The sequence below is a fragment of the Gekko japonicus genome, unplaced genomic scaffold, assembly GCF_001447785.1.
Source record: "Gekko japonicus isolate JY-2015 unplaced genomic scaffold, Gekko_japonicus_V1.1 scaffold2346, whole genome shotgun sequence".
Classification (NCBI taxonomy): Eukaryota; Metazoa; Chordata; class Lepidosauria; order Squamata; family Gekkonidae; genus Gekko; species Gekko japonicus.
In genome coordinates this window covers 159,339-171,703 of record NW_015170961.1, presented here as the reverse complement: position 1 = coordinate 171,703, position 12,365 = coordinate 159,339, and the positions used below count along the sequence as shown (strand labels likewise).

At 38.5% G+C, this 12,365-nt stretch overlaps 1 protein-coding gene across 2 annotated transcripts in view; it reads left to right on the top strand.

Moving 5' to 3' along the window:
- Positions 1–6,096, top strand: part of ADD3 (adducin 3) — a 33,053-nt gene extending 26,957 nt beyond the window's left edge. The window contains exons 12-14 of one of the 2 annotated variants that reach the window (XM_015418930.1): positions 369–492; positions 2,601–2,696; positions 3,333–6,096. In XM_015418930.1, coding sequence (XP_015274416.1) covers positions 369–492; positions 2,601–2,696; positions 3,333–3,628 — 516 coding nt within the window. In that variant the 3' untranslated portion in view covers positions 3,629–6,096. The remainder of the gene's footprint in view (positions 1–368; positions 493–2,600; positions 2,697–3,332) is intronic. The other variant, XM_015418931.1, reaches the window with a different exon arrangement.
- Positions 6,097–12,365: the final 6,269 nt, after the last annotated feature.

The window sequence follows — 12,365 nt, the reverse complement described above, 5'->3', positions numbered from 1 at the left end:
CAAACAAGTAGGTTTCATACAAATATTAGGGAAAATAACCTTATAACTATGCAGTTGTGAATGATTGCTGTAGTCCTACAAGAGCAATGTGTGTATGTGGTACAGTGATGCAGCCAGAGTCAGGTTAAAGCCCCTCTCAGTCCCAGTCTGTCTAAAGTTGGCATTTTGTGTTGATAAGGGATCCCTGCATGTGTTCAATAACCCATTTCCTATTCACTGAAAGAAATGGTGTCTTATGGATTGTTTAACTGCTTCACTCTTTCAGGTTCTTGTTTCGCAGGATGTTATTGCCAACTGTAGGAAGGGGAGGTGTTTGTGTTTTGTTTTTGTAACTCCCTTTTGCACTTTAAAAATTTTCCCTCTTCCAGCCCATGCAATTTGAAGAAGATGAGCATGCCCCACCTGCCCCTCCCAACCCGTTCAGCCATCTCACAGAAAAGGAACTGGAAGAATACAAGCGGACAATCGAACGCAAACAACAAGGAGTTGAGGGTTAGTGTTCTGGTCACCTCACTACTTCCATCAAAAGTTTATGTTGAGGAGGACTGAGTTTGATTTTGAGTGTTTTAAATTCCCAAACATCAGCTACATCAGTAATTTTGCCTTTAAAAGTCCTGTTTATTTAATTATGTGCTCGGGGAACTCCTGTCCCAGTATGTCTTAAGTATGTGCACACACATCCCTGGAGGAAAAGCAATGAGTTCTAAGCTACAGCACATTCAAAATAAACACCTGATGTTGCCCAGTTCACTTGTTAATTTCTCTCTGCAGTAAGTTGGTAATGGTGTGCAAAGGTCCTGAGACATTGGTTTAAGGGTTTTGCCAGAATGTAATCCATGCAAAGACCCAATATCCTGATTTTCCAGCACCAGCTTCTTTTGCATTGTAACCAGAAGAGTCTTGAACCTTACAGAACCCCAAAATCTACTTGGGTTAAGTACTGAAAAGGACAGGTGTGACTTGTAGCTCCAAGCATATTGATTTTTGAGGCCATGTTCATCAGCTGGTTCTTTAGTTTCAAAGATTTCTACCATGGTATTTGTCATAATATAACTTCAGAGAACCAGCCATAAGTGAAACCTCTTAAAAGAATTATCTGGACTATCTGTGTGGTCAATGTGTAAATAGTGCATTCATGTATTCTAACGCCTGATATTTGCCGTTTGCACACGTACACACACACACACACACACACATACATTCTGTACTTATTTAATGACAAAATTAAGGTTGTTCTCTAGCATATTTCTCGTACCCCCTTCTTCTCCACAGTATTTCTAGATAAGGGACCAACCCAGTGGTAGTCATCTAATGCTACTACATGTAACTTGATCCTATCCCCTCTCAGGTCCTAGATGCAATTTCCTTTGCCACCCTCCAATAAATTCTCAACCTGTCATTCTCCTGTGGCTTCTTCTCTATTGTGTTTCAAATAATATCCCTATTTTGCCATTCTTTAAAATAAATAAATAAAAGGCTTGACCCAATCTGCCCCCTAACTGCTATCTAGCGTGTCATTTTTATCCTTTATATTTAATCTCATACAGCATGCTAACTTGTTACATTTTATAGTTCAGAGGGGAAGGGAGATTGTAATTTAGTTGTGCCTACTGTACAGTTGTATTGCTTTTGGATGTATTCCTATAAACCACTATAAAATTGTTGTGGCCAAACTGGAAGATCTGTCAGTGGCTCTACCCAGCATGTTCAAAAGGTACATTGCAGCCATTGCAGCAGGCTCCAATTTTGGTTAAGGCTTCCTCTGCACAATTCTATCAGTTAGACAGGCGCCCTTCTTTTTGCCTGTCTTTTTTCTTCTTCTTCTTCCAGGGACAGTAAGACCAGTTTCAATATGCAAAATTGCTGGGGGGAAGGAGTTAAACCCTTTCTTCTCATGCTTCAAGCCACATATGAATTGAAGGTCCTTATATTGCAATTTGCCTTTCAAAAATGCTGGGAAGATCTTTCTTTGGGTCTCCTGAGATAATGTCTAATTTGGCCCTTTTAAAAAGTAGAAATTATTACAGAGTTTGTTCAGCGGTATAATCAGCAAAGGTAAAAGGTAAGAAACTTTAAATCATTTCTTAAGCCATACATTTTGGCGATAGTCTTTTCTATTGCCCACCGTCGTAATATTATGGCTAGTAATATTCTAACTTGCCCATTTCTTATTTTTGAAAGCATAAAGATTCAAAGGTAAAAATACTACATTTCAACAGTCTTTCCACCCATCTTCATTAAAAAGCATCTGATCAGGGTCCTTTTATAATGCTGCCTTCCTTGCTGTTGTCTAACATTAGTGTTTCCAGAACTAATGCTGCATAGATTTTTCTTTTTGTTTTCTGTTATAACAGTTTCATGGTTAAACAAAAATATGTTTGCATGGAATGCTTTCTTCTAAATAGCTTAGGCCGTTTTTGGCATTTTATGCATTTCAAAATTGTAGGTTACTAATAGAATATAACTCTGTGTAGTGACATGAGCATGACCAGGTCAGTGCTAGCAGAGTTGCTTGTGTTGTATGCACTAATGTACATCAATCCTCTTTCTGTTTAGTTTACTTTGCATGGCTTTTACTAACTCAAACTCTTGTTCTACAGATGCGGAACAGGAATTATTCTCAGATGACGGGTCATCTGTTTCACAAATACACTCTCAAACTCAGTCCCCGCAAAATGTCCCTGACAAATTAGAAGGTATTCACTGTAATGTCCTGTACAATATTATGAGCCTTATACCAATTATTTTTAAATTTCTTTGATTAAGGAAGGAAAATGAAGTTTTCCTCCTTTGTCAGGATGTGGAAGCTAGAACTCATTTTGCTGTCACATCTTTTAAAAAAATACTTTGGGATTTATCAAAACCTAAGGACCCGATATCCACCCAGTATGAATTATTAGATTTTGGATCTTTCTGAACTGTTTACTTAGAAACATTTCTAACATCATGTTGATCTACTGTCCATGCCCCAATTTTTCACTTTTGGAAAAAGCATCCGTGTTTCTTTCCCAGCACTATCCATCTATATTGACTCGTGGTGGCAGATTAGTATAACAGGCCACAATGTAGCTGTGTTACAATTTTGATTGCATCACATTCTAATCAGAAGTACAGTTTGACTGTTGAAAACATTGTCTGCTGATGTCTGATACCTACTAACCCTCACAAATGAGATTCTTGCTTCAGCAAAAAAAGTGGAAATTGGGAGTGAGGAGTGGTAGGTAGGCCAGTCTCAGATATCCAGCTTTACTGGCTGTCAAGGAGTTTGAATTGCAGTATAATCATCAGTACTGCAAAGAGTGAAACTTCTTCTGTCCTCCTTTTTTCTCTAGAAAATCATTATGATTATCTTCAGGATTCTACCCTCATCTCTCTAGATGTTCCAAGTGTGGTGATGAATGGCAAGGAAGATGAACATGACGTGGAAGAGGATCTCGCACAAAGAGTCAGCCAATTAACCACTAGTACTGTAGAGAATGTTGAGATTACCATTAAAACTTCTGAAAAGATTGAGGAGGCCCTTTCCCCTGAGGGGTCTCCTTCCAAATCACCATCAAAGAAAAAGAAGAAATTCCGTACTCCATCTTTCCTGAAAAAGAGCAAAAAGAAGGAAAAGGCGGAAGCCTAAGTACAACTCACTCTAAGGCTACATTGCACATTTCAAACCCACATTTTAATCAGCCATTAACATGGTCAGTTTAGGTAGGGTTGTGTAGTAAACTGGGCCTTAACCTAAGAACAGAACTGGAAGAAACTAGACCACTTTATGTCAATTAAGCAAAGAATTCATCTCTCGATTAGTATGAATAAAATCACTTTGAGGGTTTGAAATATTGAATATTCCACCATAAACTGACATTGCCAGGGGTTCTAGTACAGCACTATTATAATACATACTCCTTTGCAGTAGCAAGTTACTCCTGGAAAATTTTCTGGAGTAGAAAATCTTCAGTACAGTTTCACTAAGGTAGCTGTTGAGTTATCATATAATGTTTGTTTAATCTACTGCCTCATTGAGTAATTGGATGATACTTCTTGGTATTGTGATATGACCATAGCCTATGTTTTGGCCCCACTGTGGAGGGCACTTCTTACCACACCTTGTCAAGAGTTGGTCGTCTATAATTATTATGCACTGGCACATAATATTAGAGGGGGGAAACTGTAAAAGGAATTGCATTTGGAATTTTACAGATTGCATTCATCACCAATAACTTTTGCCAAATACTTCATTTTAGTAAGGTATAATTTTTGAAAACTTTTTTTATTCTATCAGTTGGGGGGCAGAGAGAAAGCCCTTATTTTTCAATAAAGGGGGTTTTATACACTTAACATTGATAACTTAGTTTAACTATGGCAAAAGAGAAAAAAGAATTTTATATGTTGAAACTTTTGTATACCACTCAGTATAAAGTATTATAGGCATGTAAACCAAGTATTTTAACCATAGAGATTATTAAGGATGCTTGGTTGTAGAGTATACTTAAATATAATTCAGGAATCCAGAAGCTCTGATACCAGATGTGGAAAACATGCAAGTTTAACTGGATTCAGATTTAAATCTCACTCTATTTTTTCCTTGTGGTATTGCTATTGAATGAAGAAAAATAATCTTGTTAACGTGGGGCCTTTTCAGGAGATCAGTTCAAAGCACGTCCCAGCTGCATTTTAGCCTTTGTGGGCTCTGCAGTTAATTCAGCTATAAAGCTTCAAGGCAAAGTCTTGAGGGACTAGCTGGCCAGAGCTGAAACCAACAAGGGGTTTTTTTCCACCCTTTGCTTTGATGTTCCAGTTCAGCTCCCATGTGATTTCCCTTTTTGGAAGCTGAGTGCTGGCACAGCTTGGCAAGGCATGGAGGGAATACTTTTGCTGCTCTTCATCAATTCTGTTGCAGGCAGTACCTGTGCCTGTGACATTTATGCAACCACATTCCAGACAGCCACTCCACACTGCAGTGGCCCCTCTAACTGGGGAAAGAATTACATTGTCCCAGAGAACCAGTGTTGTCATTACAGTGGAGGGAGAATGCAGTATCCCCACAACAGACGTGCTTCCTGGAGGACTGAAGTCTGGATCCAGTGCAACAGGATGTGTTGCAGTATAAACTTATCACCTGGAAAGGCCCATAACCAAATGAAGGAGACAAAACTGCAAAAGGGAAAGTGAAATTGAAAGAAAAAGGGGTGGAGATAAAGGCTGTATTAGTGTGTGGGTTATTTTTCATAAAATATATGGTATGGATTTGGGGTATTTTTATGAAATCAATGGAACAACAGTTTCATATTTAAAATTATAAAAGTAATGTATAGCATTTCACATGGAGTGCCACAACTCCCCCCCCCCCACATTGCAATTGATTTTAATAAGATCGTTTTTATCGTGAGTTTTGCTTTGTTGATGAATGTTAGAACCAATTATGCTTGCACTGTAAGTGCTGATCATGCCACTTTCTCCTTTTTTTGATGGTAATTTTTGGTTTGGGCTTTTAAAAAATAAACCTGTAAATATGCGCGAAACAAGGAAATTAACCTAGGGCCTTTGTATGTCATTAGCCACAAGAGCAAATACACATCAAATATCAATGTGACTCCCAAATTGCCAAGTGAAATATATACCGTATATAGATTGTTAAGTATGGCTCAGGCGTGGTTTGGCATGCAAAAATTGACTATAGCATGTTACAGGGCTGGTTAGCTTTGACTGTGTAAGTGTGACAATGCAGCGCTGGAGTGACTCTGGAAACAATATTCTAGATATCTCAAAATACTGGAATCAGTGTGTTCTTTTTTTAAAAAACAGTGGAAATTTCTAAGTTGCTTAACTTTTGTTCTACATTCTTTGTGTTGTATTACAACATATGTAGAAACAGTAACCTGTGAACTATGCTTTTCATAACTTTTTAAAAAAATATCTAAATGAATGCAGTGTGCATAAATATTTTTTTAAAAATGCAACCATGAACTATTTGCACCTTTTTTGCTAATGCCTCTATTTACTTGCTTGGCATAAAGAATGAGCCAGCCAACTCTGTGTCCTGTGGAAAAATATATAAATGTTGTTGGAAATTGCTCATAGATGTAATGCTAATTAATATTAAATCACAAATAAACAGTATTTTAAATAGATGGATTTTGGAAGTTCCCCTTTTCCTGCAGCCCTTGAAGCAATCTGAGACCATTTTTATTTTATTTATGTTATTTATAGTCCACCTTTCTCACTGAAGGTAGATTACACAGTGTAAGTCAATATAATCAACAGAATGGATCATCCAATAAACAGTGCAATAGGATGTGGACTGCAGAAATCTGGATGCAAGCAGAAATGCAAACGGAGCTTACTTACAGTAACAGACAGTACAAACGATACCCAATAGTATAGTCCACAGGCCCTAACCCTTTACCAAAGCATAACTCTGAACCATTATCTGAAGAGGTGTGCGTGCACACAAAAGCTTACACCGTGAATAAAACTTCATTGGTTATAAAGGTGCCACTGGACTCAAACTTTGTTCTGCTGCTTCAGACTAACATGGCTACCCACCTGAATCTATCGGAGCCATTTTGTTACAGTACAGCCCTATCTCTATAAAAAGCCCTCCTGAATACAGTCTAGCATAGTTTGCAGAAAGCCAGGAGAGTGGACGCCTTCCTGACCTCCTTGGGCAGGCAATTCCACAAGGTGGGGAGCCACAACAGAGAATGCAGTTGTTGATTTCACCCATTTGCAGGGTGGCACCTGCAAAACGCCCTGGACTCAAACTTAATTCTCACATCAGGTGTGAACTCTTTTATTATCAGTATGCTAATTTACTGCTGTTCACAGACTTTACAACTGCATTATTCCAATCTTAGTTGTACTTAACGCATCCTTCCCGAACAAAGTTCCCAGCTCTGCCTGTGCTCGGGAGGTTTTTTTGCTCGTTTGACAGCTGGAAAAGACCAAAATAAAAGCTAGCGCCTGTTTGCACAAGCGCATAACTAAAACTGGAAACAAAAAACCCCCAAAAAAACGGGGGGGAGGGTAGCGTGGTCACTGCGGATTGCTGTCCAGATACCAAAACCGCGGATACAAAGTGCGAGATGTTCGAAAACACCTGCTCCAACGGGTGTCAAAAAAACGCGGGTGAAAGAGCTGAAACCGCGGGAATCTGCCGGCTTCGGAGCGGGAAGCGGGTATGCCTATATAGACAGGAACCTTTACTGCGGGAGAGATCAGCTGCGAGTCCCGCACTAAATGTCCGTGTGACCAGACCCTATATGTAACACTTGAGGAAATCTGTTTCAGTGTATCTGAAGAAGTCTGCATCTACACATTGCCAAGTCTCTCAGTTCTCGCTTATACCCAGAATTGAACTTTGTTGGTCTTGGAGGTGCCACTGGACTCAGACTCAGTTCTCACATCTGTTTGTTAACTCTTGAAGTTGTATGCTAATTTGCTGCCATTCACAGGTCTTACCAACTGTTTTAATCCAATCTCAGCTATACTTATTGCTCAGTTTCTTATGCGTCTTGACTCTAAATAGCCCTGCCTGGCAACTAACCCCCCCCCCCCATATGTCAGGCTCGATGGAAGCTTTCAGTGTATCTGATGAACTGTGCATGCACAGGAAAGCTTATACCCAGAATTAAACTTTGTTGGTCTTAAAGGTGCCACTGGACTCCAACTTTATTCTGAAGTTGTCATTGCAGAGCATAGGGGGAGAAGTGGTCCTGCAGATATGAGGAACCAAGGCCATGTGACAGCCAATACCCTGAATATGGTAACGTACAGAACAGGAGTAATATGCATGCTCTGCCTTGCTCCTGGTAAGAACTGAGATGTGGTGTTCTACACCAACTGAAGTCTTCATTTATGTTCAATCCCCACTACCTACCTAGTTTTATTTACTTTCAGAGAATCTAGAAAATCATACACCATAAAGTAAATGTTATAATAAGAATTCCCAGAATCCTGGCTGTTTTTGAAAACAGGTTTCCAGCCTTATAGCTGCAGTGGGAAAACTATGCAGCTGAGAAAAGGTAGAGTGTGCCACTATTGGACCCCCATCCAGTGTAGATCACCGTGTTGCTTGTTGTGCTAGTGCCCCAAAATAGTTAACAATTGTGTCTGAAAGATACCATCAATGTTCTTGTAACTAATCAATTTCCTGTAGTTTTCTTGATTAATCTGAATTTTACATAACCACATTTCACCCTATATACTCACATTTCATGGCCCTATTACCCTGCTCTTTACAATTACTGTTCTATAATTTCATATGCAGTCCAATCTCCCTAATGAAGTCTCAGTAAGCGTATCAAAGTGGGGTGTTACAGTAGAATAAAAACTTTTAGGAGTCAGAAAACTTCTGTTTATTTTTGTCAAGACATGGTTAAGATACGTGCAGCTATAACAACAACCAGACAAAATGGTCATAAAGACATACATGTAAGAGTATTAAAAAAATAAGCCAAAAGACTGTGACAATACAGCAGTTCCACAGAACATGGAGCTCTGAGTCTGGAACAGGATCCTTTACAAAATAAAAACATTTCAGCATGTTAATACTGTTAAAACTAGAGAAGGTGACATCTTTAAACCAATTTGGTGGTTTTAATCAAGTCGATGAATCTACTATAGGAAGTTTTTGTAACATTAGATCTAACTAGATATATTCTTATTGCCAATAATTCAAATATTCTAGCTTTTGAGAAAGTTATTCTGCAAGGTTGTGATTCCATAGAACATTATTGTTGTTATATCCAGAGCACTGGGGTTCTTTTACCTAACAAACAAATTTTGTAAGTAGGTTTACATCCCAACTCCAGTATACAACATTGCTTTTTGGATTTGTAACATTTGGACCATTAGACTTGCCTTTTTAAAGTGATGATCACACTATCTATATGATATTTACGTCTGTGGAAATAACCAAATTTAACCTCAGTGATATTATATTTGGAATTTAAAATTTTATCTTAGCAGCAGCTCTACATCTCTGAAAACTGGATTATTTTTTGAGTGAGTGACTTTGAAGGATTTAAGACTGAAATAATTTTTTTTTTTTTGGGGGGGGGTGTATAAATAATGAAGTTATTTCAGATTCAGTAGCCTCCAATAGCTACTCAGACATTAGAACTGATATATGAAGAAATCACCAGGAATTGTTATGACAAGTTTTGAAAATGTGTCCATAATCCACAGAGTCCCATTAACAGTTTAAAATTGACAATTGATGCTTTAGTTACAGAACAGTGTTATGTTGAATTGGTATATATTGTAGCAGTGTTTTGGCTGCTTCATTTACATACAGTGATATATGTTGCTATAATCACTTTGTCTGGTTTCTATTCTTTCTGCTTTTTATAGCTTGTATTAGGGACCCAAGTGTATATGCAATGCAAAGCTCTACAGGATATGACCATTAGGTGGCAGCAGCTCCCTGTCACATTTTTGATGTACAAAAGATTACTCCCTTGAAAGACAATTCGCAAGCTGCTTTCAAAGAAAGTATTTTGGTGGAGGCTCTGTGGGCAATATTCCAGCTGTACTTCAAACAGATGAAAGAGAACAGCTGGCTTTTTTGGATGTCTGTATTTGTCAGCTCAGTTAGAAAGCCAGAAATGGAATGTTTATCTCCCACCCCCTCCCCCACTATATTTTTCTTAAAAATCTTTATAATTGTGCTTGCTTTCACCAGCTTATGCCAGATACTGGTATATTCCTGTTTTTAGAATGCTACTTTCTTGCATAGAATACAGAACTATTCTGTTTAACAGATTATCCTTTATGCTAGGCCATCATACAAAACTTCTACATGACAGACACATGATAAAATTAATGCAACATATATGTGCCAGGAAACCTTATATATGGCTTCCCTGGCACAAATATAGTGTCCACATGTCTTGAATATGCAGGTCCATTTAGATCTACAAATATGTTTCACATCAAACATGACTTGGCAATGCCTTTTTAATACAGAGATTTTTGAACAAATGAAATCATTCTTACAGGATTGGAATGGAGTGTGAAGTCGCACTATCCGTTCTCCCGTTGATTTGCACAGGGCACGGATCAGTTCCCCCGGAGGCAGTGGCTGACTCTGTGGCCTCACAATCCCTTCTGGGCTCCCTCCCTGAATCCCACCCTCCCCAGGCACCACCCCCAAATCTCCAGGGATTTCCCAAGCCAGAGCTGGCAGCCTTTGTTGTAGTGCAAACTTCCCAACATTGCCCTGTAAGGAGGCAGCACCACCCACATTCCTAACAGGCTAAGCACAGAATGCGGGAAGTCAGGCTGTAATGTGTACCTTTGCAGAACCGAGAATAGCTTTGAAGCCTTTATTTTGGGTCTCTGTGCTGGGTCTTTCCCCCTCATTTTGTATTCTATTCATAGCCTATTGCATCACATACAATCAGAGCTGTAGTTTAATTAAAAATGTAATCCTTGTTCTATAGGTAACTTTAGTATGTTGTGAGTTTGGCTCCATTGAAGTGAGCTATCAAAAATAACTTGATTTGAGCTTGGTTGCCGTAGTCAGGTTTGCATGGGAGCTTACTGAATTTTCTTAATATTAAGCAAATTCCCTTCCAGAAGAAGTTCCAGTGTGGACCAAAGTTTCATGGACCAATTCATGCTTGACTTGTAAATCTTTCCATGCAAATTGAAGATACTGTGGTATCTCTGCAAATTTACCCATATATTGGTCACTGCCAAGTTGACTTGCTTCTATTTTTTTTTTTACTCCTTTTTGGGCTGATTAAAGTATGTTGTGAAGTAAAGCAGGCTGCAGGAGTTGACACATGTGCTGATTTTGTAGAGGAGAGAAAAGTCTATATCCAGCTGCATGCCACCTGTTTAAGAAGGTATGAAATATCAACTTGAAAATATGCAGTTCTCTGCAATGTGTAGAACACATTTTATCCTTTTAGCTGATGATCTGTTGGACTAGAAATTAAGGTGAAAACTGCCTTTAGAATTGTGGAACCTTTTGCAAATACCCAAGAGAGGAACTTTGGATCCCTTGAAAACACTGGGGGTAAACAGTGAAGATCTGTCTGTCTGAACTGCTTATGAATAGCTCAACTGGGCAGGGCCTTGTGTCAGATTTTGGTGGGCCTCTGGCAGAAATTTCTTGGCATTTTTTGTGCATAAAAGGAGAGAGGTTCAAACTCTTAAGTGCGCTTGTAGACAAGCTTAAGCAAAATAATTTTAATTGTAATCTGTCATTTACATGAAGGCTGGTGGCTTTTCTCCATTTATAAACACATAAGAATAATTGTGAAACTGGGTATTTTTGCACAGCTTACGAGATGCTTGGTGTGAAGACACCAGGAGCAAATATTTTTTGCATGCATGTCTGTGACAAAGAGGTGGTAAATACACTATGAAGGCAGGAATTAAAATAGACCAATGGACCTTTTATTTACAGATAGTTTGAGAAATCATCTGCACACAGACAGACAGACAGACAGATAGATAGATGGATAGATAGATGGATAGATATAAAATCTCTATCAGGTAGACAGCTATACACTGATAGAAAGAGAGAAAAATATTGAGTGTTGGGGGTCCTTCGCTCAAATTAATTTGTAAGACTAACCAGAGTCCTGCTCAAAACCATCTAAAACCAACCATTAAAGCCAACAGCTCTTCTGTAGCTGCAAATTATGAGTAACATGAAGTACTTTATTTTGCCTATCCTGAATCTACTTTAGGAGATGCCCACAAGTTCTAGCATTCTCTCCACTTTCTCCACACCAGTTTTAATAAACTGCTCCCTTAGTCTCCATCTTCTCTTTACTAGAAAGCTCCAAGTTCTTTAGACTTTTTTGGACAGATAATTTGGTTATCTTGCAGTTTTGAGATGGGGGAATAACAGAATACTACACAGCTTTCCAAATACTGTAGCATATATTATACAATGGAATGGAGATAACTAGCAATTTCCTTTTCAATTATTTTCCTAATAATCTCTAGCACGGAATTTGCCTTTATCATCATTTCCACTTACCTAATGGAGGTTTTGATTGAGCTATCATAACTCCTCATAAAAATCTTTCCCTGGTTAGTTCCTGCTGGTTCATTCTCCCATCAATGAATGCATGGTTAGGATTTTTTGCGCATCATGGAGACATCCTTTCAGAATCCTCCAGAGCCCATTTTCATATTTGTTTGTTTTTATTTGCGAGATTTTACCCTGTCTTTCTGCCTCCATAGGGCCAACAAGGCAGCTAACATATTACAATATTTAAAGCTGTTAAAATCAACACACAAACACGTCATTAAAATAAGTTAAAACCAAAGCTTAAAATTTGTACAAAAGATTTTTTAAAAACAGTTAAAACGATGGGGATCAAGGAGGGATCACTGAGGGAATCCCG